The 14,062-nt window shown below is 44.0% G+C and overlaps 7 protein-coding genes across 7 annotated transcripts; 3 read left to right on the forward strand and 4 right to left on the reverse strand.

Annotated features, from left to right (window-relative positions):
- Positions 1–264: 264 nt before the first annotated feature.
- Positions 265–1,352, forward strand: PHALS_02190 (replication factor c subunit 4; the record flags this gene model as incomplete). Its single annotated transcript, XM_024719068.1, has 2 exons — positions 265–332; positions 401–1,352. The coding sequence occupies 2 exons, from the start codon at positions 265–267 to the stop codon at positions 1,350–1,352; spliced, it is 1,020 nt and encodes a 339-aa protein (XP_024572650.1).
- A 210-nt stretch (positions 1,353–1,562) lies between these two features.
- PHALS_02191 (Vesicle coat complex COPII, subunit SEC13) lies at positions 1,563–2,614 on the reverse strand (the record flags this gene model as incomplete). Its single annotated transcript, XM_024719079.1, has 3 exons — positions 1,563–1,577; positions 1,640–1,734; positions 1,819–2,614. The coding sequence occupies 3 exons, from the start codon at positions 2,612–2,614 to the stop codon at positions 1,563–1,565; spliced, it is 906 nt and encodes a 301-aa protein (XP_024572651.1).
- Positions 2,615–2,719: 105 nt separating this feature from the next.
- On the forward strand, positions 2,720–3,666 carry PHALS_02192 (BRCT domain; the record flags this gene model as incomplete). Its single annotated transcript, XM_024719090.1, has 7 exons — positions 2,720–2,885; positions 2,955–3,001; positions 3,064–3,107; positions 3,165–3,209; positions 3,276–3,354; positions 3,414–3,449; positions 3,511–3,666. The coding sequence occupies 7 exons, from the start codon at positions 2,720–2,722 to the stop codon at positions 3,664–3,666; spliced, it is 573 nt and encodes a 190-aa protein (XP_024572652.1).
- A 241-nt stretch (positions 3,667–3,907) lies between these two features.
- On the reverse strand, positions 3,908–4,812 carry PHALS_02193 (ras-like gtp-binding protein ypt1; the record flags this gene model as incomplete). Its single annotated transcript, XM_024719101.1, has 5 exons — positions 3,908–4,190; positions 4,260–4,399; positions 4,478–4,525; positions 4,593–4,713; positions 4,799–4,812. The coding sequence occupies 5 exons, from the start codon at positions 4,810–4,812 to the stop codon at positions 3,908–3,910; spliced, it is 606 nt and encodes a 201-aa protein (XP_024572653.1).
- Positions 4,813–4,848: 36 nt separating this feature from the next.
- On the reverse strand, positions 4,849–6,333 carry PHALS_02194 (uncharacterized protein; the record flags this gene model as incomplete). Its single annotated transcript, XM_024719113.1, has 11 exons — positions 4,849–4,855; positions 5,041–5,104; positions 5,183–5,212; positions 5,281–5,323; positions 5,393–5,478; positions 5,600–5,671; positions 5,727–5,801; positions 5,945–5,966; positions 6,019–6,079; positions 6,153–6,238; positions 6,313–6,333. 11 exons carry the CDS (start codon positions 6,331–6,333, stop codon positions 4,849–4,851), a joined length of 567 nt encoding a protein of 188 aa, XP_024572654.1.
- A 242-nt stretch (positions 6,334–6,575) lies between these two features.
- Positions 6,576–7,774, forward strand: PHALS_02195 (autophagy-related protein 8 precursor; the record flags this gene model as incomplete). Its single annotated transcript, XM_024719124.1, has 6 exons — positions 6,576–6,578; positions 6,918–6,946; positions 7,128–7,207; positions 7,278–7,333; positions 7,407–7,578; positions 7,659–7,774. 6 exons carry the CDS (start codon positions 6,576–6,578, stop codon positions 7,772–7,774), a joined length of 456 nt encoding a protein of 151 aa, XP_024572655.1.
- A 263-nt stretch (positions 7,775–8,037) lies between these two features.
- Positions 8,038–11,481, reverse strand: PHALS_02196 (WD-repeat protein WDR6, WD repeat superfamily; the record flags this gene model as incomplete). Its single annotated transcript, XM_024719135.1, has 1 exon — positions 8,038–11,481. One exon carries the CDS (start codon positions 11,479–11,481, stop codon positions 8,038–8,040), a length of 3,444 nt encoding a protein of 1,147 aa, XP_024572656.1.
- Positions 11,482–14,062: the final 2,581 nt, after the last annotated feature.

Below are 14,062 nucleotides of genomic sequence, written 5' to 3' on the forward strand. Positions count from 1 at the left end.
CTTGGTAGCTTGATATATTTCAGGCTAAGCTAAGCTAAGCTAACAAGCAAAAAGCTAAGCTAAGCTAACAGTAAATAGCTTAGCTATCAAATAGCTTAGCTTTTTGTTAGCTTGAAAAGCTAGCTGCCAACTATGCTCGGTACGCATACTAGACAAAAAGCGCAATGTACCAAATGTGTAAGATGTAAGAATGTAATATTATTGAGACCCCAAACGAGCTCAAAATTTTTGAATACTAAATTTCATTAGTGTCTTCATTAGATCATGTTCAGCTCTCCAGTGACGTCCAAGACAAATGTAATGGCGCCAGTACTGCCCTGGGTAGAAAAATAGTACGTACTCCGCTGTCATGAACAGTTCATAATCTGTGCACTCATCTGCGTGCTATTTCTACATGAAGTCGCCCCAAAAACGTGAACGAGATCGCTCATCAGGAGCATGTTGTTGCCACGCTTAAAACCTCGATATCTAATGGACAGCTGCCCCACTTGCTATTTTACGGACCTCCGGGTACGGGTAAGACGTCCACCATTGTAGCGGTAGGTCGGCAGCTTTTTGGACCAGACTTCCGCAAAAATGGCCGATTTTTGGAACTCAACGCATCGGATGATCGAGGCATCAAGGTGGTCCGCGAGAAAGTGAAGAGTTTTGCCCAAGGTGCAATAAGTAGCATTAGTGGTCTACCGCCCTTTAAGATCATTGTTCTTGATGAGGCCGATTCTATGACCGGTGACGCCCAGTCAGCGTTGCGGCGCATGATGGAAAACTACTCTAAAGTCACTCGGTTTTGCCTTATCTGTAATTATGTCAGCCGTATTATTGAGCCCGTGGCCTCACGATGCGCCAAATTTCGCTTTGCACCACTTGAAAGGGTCTCTATGGCGTCTCGTATGCGCTTTATCGCATCGGAAGAGCATGTTAATGTGTCAGACTCGGTTTTGGATTTGCTTCTCGAGTGTTCAAACGGAGATTTGCGTAAAGCAATTAACTACTTGCAAAGTGCCAAGCAGCTTTGCGCCGATGAGGACCTTTCAAATGATGATGTTATTGCAGTGGCAGGTCTTGCTCCTCTAGAGCTACTGCAGCAATTTTGGGCTTCGGTGGCTTCTAACAGCTTTGAGAAGATGAAGACAGACATTGAGAGCATATTACTGGCTGGATACCCTGTGCTCACAATATTGCGGCAACTAAATGATGACGTGCTCTCACTAGATAAGCTGAATGACGTACAAAAGGCCAAAATTTGTCTTCGCATTGCTGAGACTGATAAAAAGCTGGTTGATGGCGCCAGTGAGCATTTCCAGCTGCTCGACGTCGCATCCTATGCTATGCGTGTATATCACACATCGTAGATCTAGGAAAAATCGAGCAATGACTAGGATAGAGACACAACGTTTCATAATTGTTTCGATTGCTAGGTATTAATCCATTACCTGGCACGCAATAGTGACCGATAAATCTACATTTGGTTGCTTGCAATTATAGCTGCACCTTGATCAGTTACAGAAGATATGCGCTTCCATTCATGATTGCTTTGTTGCTTCCATAAAGTTATCTCATCATCACCAGCGGCAACACTGAGGACAGCGCCCGTGAGAGACCAGCCTATTCGATAAACGGGTGCAAAAAATGTATGTACTACATGGGAGGCCCAATCGCCATCGGCCTCATCTTGAGTCCAAACACGCACCGTATGATCATCCGACCCCGATGCAATCACGTTTGCCGGGATGCCTACATTTGGTGCCCAAGCCACATCACGAACCCAATCATTATGTCCGCTAAGGGTCTTAACAAGTTCCCAAAAAGAAGTATCACCTTCCTGTTTTGCTAAAACAAGTCGCCAGATCGTAACTGCGTCGTTACATGATCCAGTGACCACACGCTGGATTGGCCCTTGCGCCCCTTGCGAGCCCAATGAGTTATAAGGTGCCCAGCTCACAGATGTGCAGCCCATTCCCTCGTTTGAATTGCGAAAGCTAGACGACACCACCCATCCCTCACGCATGCGAGTGAGGAACGAGACCTGTCCATCAGCCGAGGCACTAGCTAGACACAGTCCGTACTCATAGGGCGCCCAGGACACACTCAGTACAGCTAGTGAATGAAATTTGTGTGAGTGTTTCAGCCTCCATTCCGTTACATTTGGGACTCCTCCAGCTCCTTGCTGGATTAGCTCCTCTCGATAAATGTACACTTTTCCATCTTGAGCAGCCAGTGCCAGTACTGCGCCAAATTTTGGGTGCGCCCATGCTGCGCGATGGATAGGGGCCGCCGAGTCGTCGCTTAGAGATACAACATGCTGCAACGCGTACAGTTGTTGTTGCTGCTGCTGGAGCTCCATTCCATTTTTATCTTCCACTTGATCGTCTTTATTTCCACTTAATGCAATTGCTTTTGACACATCGTATACGCGGAATGTCCGATCGGACGAGCACGTGACCAATCGCTTGCCATAATAGTCCAGCTGAATGTCGTAGATCATGTCGTTGTGCTCGGTATCAATGCTTGCTGTAGGGGACTGGCGCATCACCATTTGTTGTTTCTGTTGAGCATGGTGAAGATCTTTACGGGAACCGGCAAATTGCGTACTCGCTGCCGCGGTGCTATGCATCCTACTTACGAATTCCACTTTTGATCGAGATACTTAGTTTTTTTTTCTCAAAATACTGTGAGTCAACATACCAAATTCAAATATTGAAATGCTGGCTAGCTAGTCATGTTTGCAGTTAATGGGCCAAGCGGGCCGACGTCGCGAAACGAGCGCCGAGTTAGAAGCAATCAACAGCGGGAGGAAGAAGAAAAAATCAAGAGACGCTGGATCGTGGAAAAACGCAAACACTTCTTTCTAGAAAAACGTGAACGAGTCGACGTATCTCAGCAAGGCGAGTGATTTCGTTTGCATATGAGGACAAGTGTTGCATCAATTTAAACCGTTCTGTTGTGCATTGCAGGTAATAAAAAAATGAAAACGGTAGCAGCATTGTCAGATATTTTCAAGGTGTGCTCATGAGCTCTTAGTCGCAAAAGCTTCGCTAATTCTGGCTTGTGTTGGTTATGCAGGGATGCCGAATCGTGTTTAATGGTCGCACCGGCAACGTAACTTCGTGCGTAAACTTTTATTAGAAAGTTGAGAGCTTCTGACTCTAATATGTTCTTGCCAGATATTACTTGGCGAAACTGGTGCAAGAGCACGGGGGTAGCGTTGGGTGCGTACTTTTTCCCATTTGTCTAGCAAATTTTACATGATTTGACATGCTGGCCGGTAAAATTAGCTCAACACTGACCACCTCGCGCGTAACACACATGATCGGCTCGAATCTGAACGGATCTAAAGCAGATAAAGCGTTGATGGTAATACATAGCAAAGGCGATTGTCTAATCATCATAATCTAATGAACACTTTATGTCAGGGTAATGCTAAGGTCAAGTTTGTTCGTCCGGGTACGGTTTTAACCTTTGAGGGCCAGCAAATGTGACTAAAATGTTATTTTAGAATGGATCTTGCAGTCTATAAAGCGCAACAAGCGGCTATCTGAATTCGAGTTTCTTGTCTACAAGGATCAGGCTCGTTTATTGCTGCCATTTTCTAAAGCAGATTCCATAGGTCCGTCCTGCAAGAACGACCTCACGAACAAGAGAGATGGCAAAAGTAACGTAGTGTGATAAAAAGAATATATCATGTGCAGGGTCACTACTAACCAAAGTAGCCTTGGCAATTGCTACTTAGACTTTCAATTGCCACCGTATCCTCAAACAGCAAACAGCCTATTCCCCATATCGCACGCCTGTCGTATCCTGATCTAGACCCCATGAGTGCCACGTCTAACGCGATTCTCCACACCGGATAGGGTGAAGTTGCAGAAAACACGAGCTACGATAGGCTAACTGGACTATACGACGTTGCTTAGCAGCACTTTGAGCCGCCATTAGAAGAAACTTGTTGGCCGGGTGTAAGCTTAACTCCAGCCTTTGGCGCCACAGGTGCATTGGCCATGCGTTTCTTGATCTGGGCGGCCATCATCATAAAGGCCTTTTCAACGTTGGCAGCATTCTTCGCACTGGTCTCCAAGAACTCAATCCCGAGGCTTTCGGCGAACTCTTTCGCGGCATCAGTGCTTACCACACGCTTAGCCGTCAAATCGCTCTTGTTGCCGACCAGTAGTTTGTTCACATTCTCACAAGCGTATCTGTAATCATAGCGGCACAGCAATCAGCTCTTTTCTTCAGGTATTGTCGGTGCGAAAGATCAAGCGCACCTATCGATCTCATGCAGCCACTGTTTGACATTATTAAACGACTCTTGATCCGTCACGTCGTACACGACAATAATGCCATGGGCACCGCGGTAGTAACTGCTGGTAATCGTGCGAAAACGCTCTTGGCCAGCAGTGTCCCACTAGAAAAGCACCAATGTATATATAATGCTTTTTGTCAGAACTATCCAAACAGCTTTGCACCCAATGGCAACACATACGATCTGAAGTTTAATGGTTTTGCCGTCCAATTCGATCGTACGAATTTTCTGCGTAGCGTTAGCATCAATCACATAAGCAATCTTGAAGACACACGAACGGCATCATTTTGCTTACAAAGTCAACGCCGATCGTCGAAATGTAACTCTCCGTATACGTGTCGTCTGCAAAACGTAACAGCAAACACGATTTGCCGACACCAGAATCACCAATCAAAAGCAGCTTAAAGAGGTAGTCGCTAACTCACACAAAACGTGTATCAATCAGTGGACCTTCTTCAAAAGCTGCGATAAATCAAGCTAAATATGCGATCTTGCACGTACTATTCTGGGTTCATCTTGAACTAAGGCGAAGACAGCGGTGTAAATGATGCTTAATCTCTAGCAGAGTTCAGCACTTTCATCAGTCTATAGATTCTTCGATATGTAACGGGCCCTCTCCTTCCTCCCTGATATATTATTTTTTGGATTAAGGAAATCCAATCAACTCGATAGCCGAAGAGCAGGGTAGAAGGAAGGGGCGTAGCATAGTCACATTTGGCGTTCATGTTTCATTTAGCACTTACACAGTAAAGAAGAGGGAGGTGACTGGCACGTTCAAAGAGTCTTGGGTTGTGTGCTCCGGGGTTTCTGAGAGAGAAGAAGGAGCCGCCGTTTTTTACCATGAGGTTTTTCCAGCAAATTTTTAGGTTTTAAAACGGTTATTACCAATCAAAATTCCCATCGTGGCTGCAAGAACTCGATGTGGAATACATAGTTAGCATGTAAGTCATTTCTCCAAGGTCAAGCTATCACCGATATCTAACTTTGGCGAGCCACAAGATATTCATCGCGGATCAAATAAATTGACTTGAGGTTTTCTCAGTAGTGAAATCTGATTTTTTGAGCGTAAGAGATACTGCATTGTAAATAACTTACAATGAGACGGAGCGCAAAGAGCTGTCCAAACCATAACATAAGCTTGAAGGGTGTGCGTCTATCAGCTGCAGACGACGCCTTGTGTACTACCCCCGAGAAAATTTAATACTTTCAGACTTCAAACACTAATTCTTCGTTAATAGAAGCATCTGTGATAAATATCATTTGGATTCCTATCGGACGAGGATAGTGGGCATCGCCCAGTACCATGCAAAGACTCATGACCAAGTCTTTGCCGAGCCAGGTGTTCGGTGAAATCGAGTGTGAAATATTTTAAACCTTGAAAAAAACTGATTAACGACTGCGTCCATGCATGATAAATGGCTTACTAAACCAAGCGTAAATGAGTGGGGCTGTCCTCTAGAGCTTCCGTAATTGTTGCTTTCGGCTGGATCTATCGCAGTATAAGCTAGCCATTTTTGATTCAAGAAGCAGCATAGAAAAGAATGCAAAACGACACAATCAAATAAGTTAATTCAAAAGGTTTGCAAAAGCATGCCTCACTGAGCCAGATTCAAACCAAAGATTATAAAGGATAAATCGAGAGCTCACATATAATGCCGTTCCAGTGGCACTTCCGTGAGCATGATAAAGAAATTCTGCTAGCTTTCGAATCTTTTGAAGACCCAGATGTACAGAAATCGAAGCTGGGTAATGGTTGCCCAGAAATGGCAATCTGAAAAAACCCTGCAACCAGTGCGGCGTCACAAATTTATGTCAGAACATTCGTAGTCGAAGCCCGGGAATAAAAATTCCTTACTGTCCAAAAGATAGAAAGGTGCTTGAACATGACAACCTCTTGCTGCGCAATTTATTGTCGATCGAAAGTTTACATGAACGGGGTCGCTACATATCAGCAAACCAGCGCTTTAAACGGTAAAAGCGCATGACCGACAATTACAAAAAGAGCTTTGTCCCACCAAACGAATTTTCATGTTCATAGCTAATTCACGTCGCAAAGCGATGATATTGTCCGCTACGGTGGTTAATCATCGACACAGCGAAGCTTTAAATCTTGCAAAAGCACCACATAATCCTTATGCAGATGCAGAATCACCAACATCATCAAATTTTCGGACGATCATCTGACCTTGCTACAGCTACACAATTGTAATTTAGACCTTATAAATATTTGTAAGTCAATAGGCTCATTCTTATGCTGAGTTGTCGAAGCAGAAAACAAATGGTGCTTCTTTTCCTCAGTGTCAATTGTAAAGGAGAAAACACGTGACTTTACAGATGTAATGCCATTGAGCCACTTAGCAGAGTCGTTCTCTAGATGTGACTACTATATCGATTAAATATAAGTAGAACTCGTTTCGTTACTACAAAAACACATCTAATTTATACAAAATTCTCACCTGATTATTTTTGACCAAGGATGAGAGGCCGTTATTTCGTCCTCGCTTTCCATTAAGTTACTCGCAAAAGACTCGAATTATGTGCATTTATCTAAACAATAACAGTCTTTTCCGAGGGTTAGGTGCTTGCAGGATAGTTCCGACTTTAGTCTCCCTTCATACAGGAAGGAGAAGCCAAGAAGAAGCACGGAAGGCAAGTACTCAAAATTCAGTTTAAATGCTGCCGGTAGGCTACTCGCTGTGTGGTACCTCGCGGCCCGCATAGCAGTGTAATCTTGTGTGGCGTCGATCGCTGCGCGCTGACCCAACCACTAACTCAATGCTTTTAAATGACCCTTCATGTGGAGAATTACTGATAGTGTGATCGATTCTAGACACTTTTCCCCGAAATCTGAAACTATAAAATCGCCTTATATAGCAGTGATGAGCTCTTTTAAGAAGGAACATCCGTTTGGTACGTATTTTGTAAATCTTTTCATGCTTGTGACGGGTCTTTATTAGCGATAAATCGTGTGCATTCTTAGAAAAGCGTCAGGCCGAGGCTCAGCGCATCCGATCTAAGTATCCTGATCGAATTCCGGTAGAAGCTGCTATCTTAAAAGCTCGGTGATTCTTGTTGATCAATTGGCTGTACTTCTTATTCCACGAAACAGGTCATTTGTGAAAAGGCGGACCGGAGTGACATTCCAGATATTGACAAAAAGAAGTACCTGGTGCCGGCCGACTTGACTGTTGGTCAATTTGTTTACGTCATTCGAAAGCGCATCAAATTGAGTCCTGAGAAGGCCATCTTTATTTTTATAAACAACGTTCTTCCACCTACCGGTACAGATTCAAGTTTATAGCGATTATATTGATCGTTGCTGATTCTCATTCTCATCTAATGATACGACTCTACTATGTAGCTGCGTTAATGTCAAACATTTACGAAGAACAGAAAGACGTAGATGGGTTTCTTTACATCACCTATAGCGGCGAGAACACTTTTGGCCATAAGGCTGCTCATGTTGTCGGCGTCTAGGGACTGGATTTTGGCTTTTATTTTGTTTTCATCGTCGCTATTGTGTAATGAGAGGCTCTGGCGCGTGGATGTGGTGGCTGTCATCATTGATCACTCAGACGTCGGCTTAGGATAATAAGGATAAAAATGCACTATCTTTAGCATGAAAAGAGTTTTTGATATTGCGTGTAGCTCATTCTTCATAGCTGGCGATGTGTTATTCAGAAAGACTAACTCAATAATACATCCAATCCTGCTCATGTTTATAAAACTCATGGTCTCTACTAGCGCTGGTACTGCAACATCTGCAGCCCTTGGCCGACGATGACAACGTCGTAAGCCATTCCAGTCGGAGCAAGCCGAGTCGCGAGATCAGCAATATCTGCGCACTCAGAGAAGGCCACTCCTTGCCATTCAAGCTCAACACTGTCTTCGTTGACACAAATGTTCCATTTGCTCACTCGCTGATCATATCCAGCGGCAAAAATGACCTTGGCGTCAACGCAACCGACACTTTTGACAGCCGCACCGCTAGCATTTACTGTCTTGGCTCCGAAAAGAATTTGGCATGACGGAAAACGGAACTTGCTTAAGTACAAACTTTGGTCATCTCCACCACTGATAAGAGTTACGTCAAGATTTTCTCCATCCGAGCTTTTGTTGCAGGAGACTAGATCAAAGCAGTTCACACCCATGTCGTGAGCTATATAATTGCCACTAAGTTGAAGCTTTGTGATAGTATTTTCAAGCTTCTGCTTGTAGTGCGCTATACCTTCATTGGATCGAACAAGTATTGCAATCTCTTTCAAAACCGCGCTCAGATCCCACAGCATCACGAAGCCATCAGTAGAGCCAACTGCCAAACCAGCAACCACCGCATCGTCATCACAATTTTGAAAGCCAACGCATGACAAGATCGGTTTTCTGGAAGCTAACTGGCAGTCACCGATCTCGATCAATTTTTCATGATCTATGTCTAACAGCAATAGCTGAGTAGAGCCTTCGGAATTGCAAGCCGCTACAAGTCGGTACGCGTCTGAGGCCGAAGGTATCGCAAATGTAGCAAGCCCGAGAATGCGGTGATCCTGAGCTGCTTCAGCACGTTCTTGACCGCAAATCAGGCGGAGCAGGTCGCTATCCCCGCAAATAAGCCATACATTTAATCGCTGCTTGCCACCACCAGACAAAACGATATGCTCTAGAATACCATCACAACCTCTGCGCTGGAACGTTGTGAGTGCCCGAATCGTGGTTGTATGGGCAGTTCCTGTAGCTACGCTGGTCCAACGCCTACCCTTCTCCTGGCGACCGCAAGAGCGACGACGATGCAGCATGAGCCTATTATCATCTGCAGCTGTGATTAAGCGATCATGCCCGATGAAAGCCACACAAGTTGTCATGCGCCCATGATGCTGATCATGTAATGAACATTTGGAGAATCGCGGATTGTGCTCACCAGGATCGATGCTAGTCAATTTGGTCGAATGCACCTTGACATCAACTTCATGCTTTCGCGATGATGAAGGCGTAAAGACAAACGTATGAGAAGGTAAAGCAGACTTATCCGCTCTTGCACCAGTGAAAATTGCATGCGGTCGACGCCACCCGCCGCATTCTACGTTGAAGATACGATATTGCGCGGAATAGTTGTATAAAACAGCTTGTGTCGCATGGAAGCCAAACACTAAAAGATCATGAGGTGTGGTACTGTGGGCAGATGAGCCTTTGCTCCACAACAGCTGCTTGACGGTAGAAATTCCTCGAATAGACTCACGGCCCTTGAATTTGGCTGTCATCGCTCCAGAAGCTTTTACGGTGAGCACGTACGAACAAATGTATCCGTCGTGTCCTCCGGATAACAAAATGGTGTGGTGACTCTTTTTAGCATCAGTATGCTCTTCAGAAAGCAAAATTGAAGCCACAAGTTGACGCCTGTGAACACCTTTCAGTACAAGAACTGGTATTTGGACTTCCTTGGACGAGTTGTCGCATTCTGTCGCACTGAACGAGCGATGGAATGCGTAAATGTTACCGTGGCCGTCGCCTGCGAATACATTCCTGGTATTTTGGCGGTCTATAACAATAAGGGACGACGTTGAACTTTTAGCCGGAATCTGGAATGTCTTTACATGCTTCATTGTGATCGCGAAAGACGGCAAATTTTCACTGGCTTCTGCTATAAGTGGCTTCCACTCACCGAGAGCGCCGTCAGCACTGCTGATAAACACAGCATCCTCTTGGTCCCACCACATCTTCATAACACGAACATTTTTCTGAGTGGTCCATGAGTAAAGAAGCGTGCTTGTAGAGGCCTCAACAATATGCACGAGTCCTGATGTCTCACCAAGAAGCAAGAAGCGTTCAGAATAATCCAATGCACAAGTTGACAATGCATTTGTTTTAGCTCGAACATTAACACTACGAGCAGGAGCCATACTATAAATGAGTTTAGCCACGAGTGACGACAGATCAAGATGAAAAATATCGCCGTTTTCGGAGGCTACGAATGCTGTCTTGCCATTGTCAAGGTCGCTAAGTAATATGTTACGCACACTGTCGGATGGCAAAGCTTTATTTTTCATTCCAGTGGAAGGTTTCGAAATCGGAATACAAATAGTGTCAAAAAATTCGCTAGCTTCAGATACACTGGATGAGGACATGAGCTGGTGAGTGATATCCCAAAGTTTCGCAGCACCATCGCCACCTCCCGTAGCAACTAAGTTGAGCGAAGGGTGGACGGCAATGCGCCATACATTCCTACCCATGTGACCTTGAAGCGTTGCGACACAATGACCATTCCGATTCCAAAGTTTGCAAAGGCCATCTTCGCTTGCTGTAGCCAAACCACGTTCCCAAAAGGCTACGTCCCATATACGCGCCGAATGACCCCAAGCTCTAAACAATGTAGTGTATCCATTCGCAAGCAGTTCTGCACGATTTATTAAACTCGGCTTGTGCAGGCGCTCATTAGTTAATTCCCGATCGTGTGACCACAATTGCACAGTACGATCGTCCGAGACGGATGCCAAAAAGCGTGCATCCAAAGACCATACTAATTTTAAGAGTACACCGTCGTGAGCATGAAGCCGTTGAGCTGGTTCAATAGGCTTGTCAGAAACCTCGTCTGCATGCTCCATTGGATTCCACAACAATATTTGTTGGAATACAGTTCCGGAAGCAACGACAAGGTCATCCAGCGAGCGTCCATGGAACGCTAACGCATACAGGATGCAACGCTCAGCACATTGCAAACTGTGAAGAATGGTGTTGGAAATTGGATTCCATATTTGCACAAGATTATGTGCCAAACCTACAGCTGCCAGGACATTTCCGTCGTTAATTGTCGAAATGTCGTCTGTCAACAATACCACATCGAAGACCCAATCGCAAAAGACTTTGGGCTTGCCCAACACCTGAAAGTGTTCAAGGCCACGAGCAGCATCGGGAGTTTGCGGCAAGTTTTGGAAACAAGCAACACGTTTTTGACCGTAAAAAGCACCAACAAACGATTTGGATGTGGTGGATGAGACTGGAATGTCTGTAATATCGCAACCGTGCAAAATGCCTCGCATCAAGACATTGTGATCACCCAAAAAATCGCAGTCAGTCGTGGAGTACAGGAAAATCACTGGGCCTACGCCTACGTAAAGTAGCGATCCGGTTGATGAGAATGACACGAGCGTAACCGAACCCAGGAACTCCTGCTTGAGCACAGTTGCCGTAGCCATTTAAAAGACGACCTATATGACATCTGGTGTGATAAAACAATACCATTAAGCCTTTTATTAAGAGCTAAGAGTTTGAAAAAGTTGGTCGAGCTTAATTAATTTTAAATGATTCAGCAAAACTCACTCTCCAATTCATCGAACAATATGCTGCATACTTTGATCATAATGCTTGCACTCAAACAAGCTTACGTCTTAAAGCGGGTCGCAGCACGGTACTCAACTATTCAAGATTCGTGGTAATGACTAAATTGAATGTAGCTCTGCAAATCCCTCCACCACACGTATAGATACTTTTTATCAAAAGAAGCTGTTCCATTGATTTATGTCCGGAACTACTATTGTACATCTTTGTCATCTGGCGCAGAAAGTAGCAGAAGCGCGACTGAGGTGAGTTTGGCTCCTTCTCTACAGAAGCGAGTAGTTTTAAGGCGATGATTTAGACAGCTAATCAGAGGTACAACTAGTAGATTGGTCGCAAGCCTTGATTTACCGGCATGAGGGCATCCATTCACCAATATCTTTCACTTCATCCAATCTTAATTTTTTACTGTGGCAAGATATGTTGCAAATGTTCACCTTACTCGACTTTATTAAAAAACACAATTCGTTGGCCACCAAAATAACGGTAAAAACAGAAGCACATTTTGTTTAACTTTTCTTTGTTTTCGTATTTGAAAATGAAAATTGTCCAATGTTGCTTTTTTTTCAAAATTCTGATGCAATCTACATTCTCGTGCATCACGTGTTCGACATGTAATTATGGCTGACAATAATGCTTGAAGACACGACGGTACGAATACGCGATAGTGAGCACGGTAAGTAGAGAACAAGAGCTCATGTTGATGTGACCAAAGCGAATCAATCCGGATGCTGCTTTGTTAATAATCTTTGCGTCATTTGGCGTCGCTGCAGTGACATGTTTAAGCGTATGAGCACGTAACTGCGTGTGATCCTGGCCTATACGTGTTCAACGATCTCGTTTTGAGACTTTTTGCCGTCACTTTGATAAATTTCACTTTATTCATCGACTTCGCTATTTTCATTCGACCTCAGTAAAAAATGTCGATGACGCTGCCTCAGTCGTACTTTCCTTGCTTTCATCTTTTTTTTCATTTTTATCGGTGCTCAAATCTTAACTTACTACCTCTTTCTAGTCTGGCGATGCGAATTCAACACTAAACGAATTAATCATCCCAACGATTGAAAATTTGTCGTCCACTTGACAACCCAATACTAATTTTCTAACATTGACAGATAATAAAAAGCATTGTGTCAAGTTCAGGTCATTACGTCAGCTATCGACTATGGCTATAGCTCGACTATACACCTCCCTTAACGTGAATATTCCTCAGATCAAGACATGTAACAAAGAGCTCGTTGTATCTACGCTAGCCACCTAATTATCATTCGATGTAAAGTCAAAGAACCGACGAGTCATTTGCGGTCGTGGTGACAATGGCATTGTCGTCAAAGTACATGTAACAAGAGATTTAAAGGTATGTGCACTGAGTGCTCCAAGTAACTTCTCCGCAAGCTGCATCTTGAAAAAGCTGAAAATTTCTACTCTGCAGTCGAAAGTGCTAAACGTCTGAACATTACTCGGTTTTCTCTTGCAGAGAACACACATTTGCGCCTTAAACCGTTTTTATCAATGAAGGCCTTGACAGCGATACCCATAAAAATAATTGCATCATTTTAATTATCATCAGTGCCAGACAAACATATCGCTGCATGTGTCGACAATGTTCATCTTGCTTTTATTCATACGAAAGTACAACTCTTTCTTCTTTCCTAAATCGAGCGCCTTCAAAAAATTTCAGTCGCTGCCTCGGGCTTATTTATTTAACGCGAGATGGGTCACGCTATTATATTGTCTTGTGTCTAGAGTACCCACCACATGTCCCAGTGTCACATGGATTAAAGGTGTGCATGATCGTCATGCAACGCTGCATAACCCCAATCTTCCATTTTACCTGCACAATCCATCGGCACGAACATTCAATTTTACTATAAAGACTGGTCAATCCCGAGAGACATAAACAAAGTCATTCATCGTACACGTTTGATGCAATTATATTTGAAACGCACCAGCAAAGTGTACTATGAAGTACTTACTTGAGACTGATTTCGCTTTGGTTCATCGCATTTTAATCTATATAGTGATCAGACAGCCCCATTCGTGCGCAATAGCTCGTGTTCCACCATTAATCATCACGCTAATTAAGAGATATAATTTCGCCAGATTACATTCACGACTCAAGCAGTGATTGTTTGCATACTCTCAGCTCCAGTATGCTAATTACAATCACGATTGAGATCGAAAGTTTTATTATACGACAATCATATCAAAGCGTTCGCCATGAGCAAGATCAAATTCATTTCACGAATTAACCAGCTCATTAAGCCACTGTTGGGTCTCAAACGTTGGCTTTATCGTGTCCTTTAGACGATACTCGATGTACCGTGTGCTACGAGAGCAATAAGTTTATTAAATTCAATACGTTCGTTACCATGTAATGCATACTGTTGAACAAAATAGGTAGCCCGATACGCTACCCCTGCGCAAAAGTGCTGCAAATGT

This window comes from Plasmopara halstedii (assembly GCF_900000015.1).
Source record: "Plasmopara halstedii genome assembly, contig: Scaffold_179, whole genome shotgun sequence".
Lineage (NCBI taxonomy): Eukaryota > Oomycota > Peronosporomycetes > Peronosporales > Peronosporaceae > Plasmopara > Plasmopara halstedii.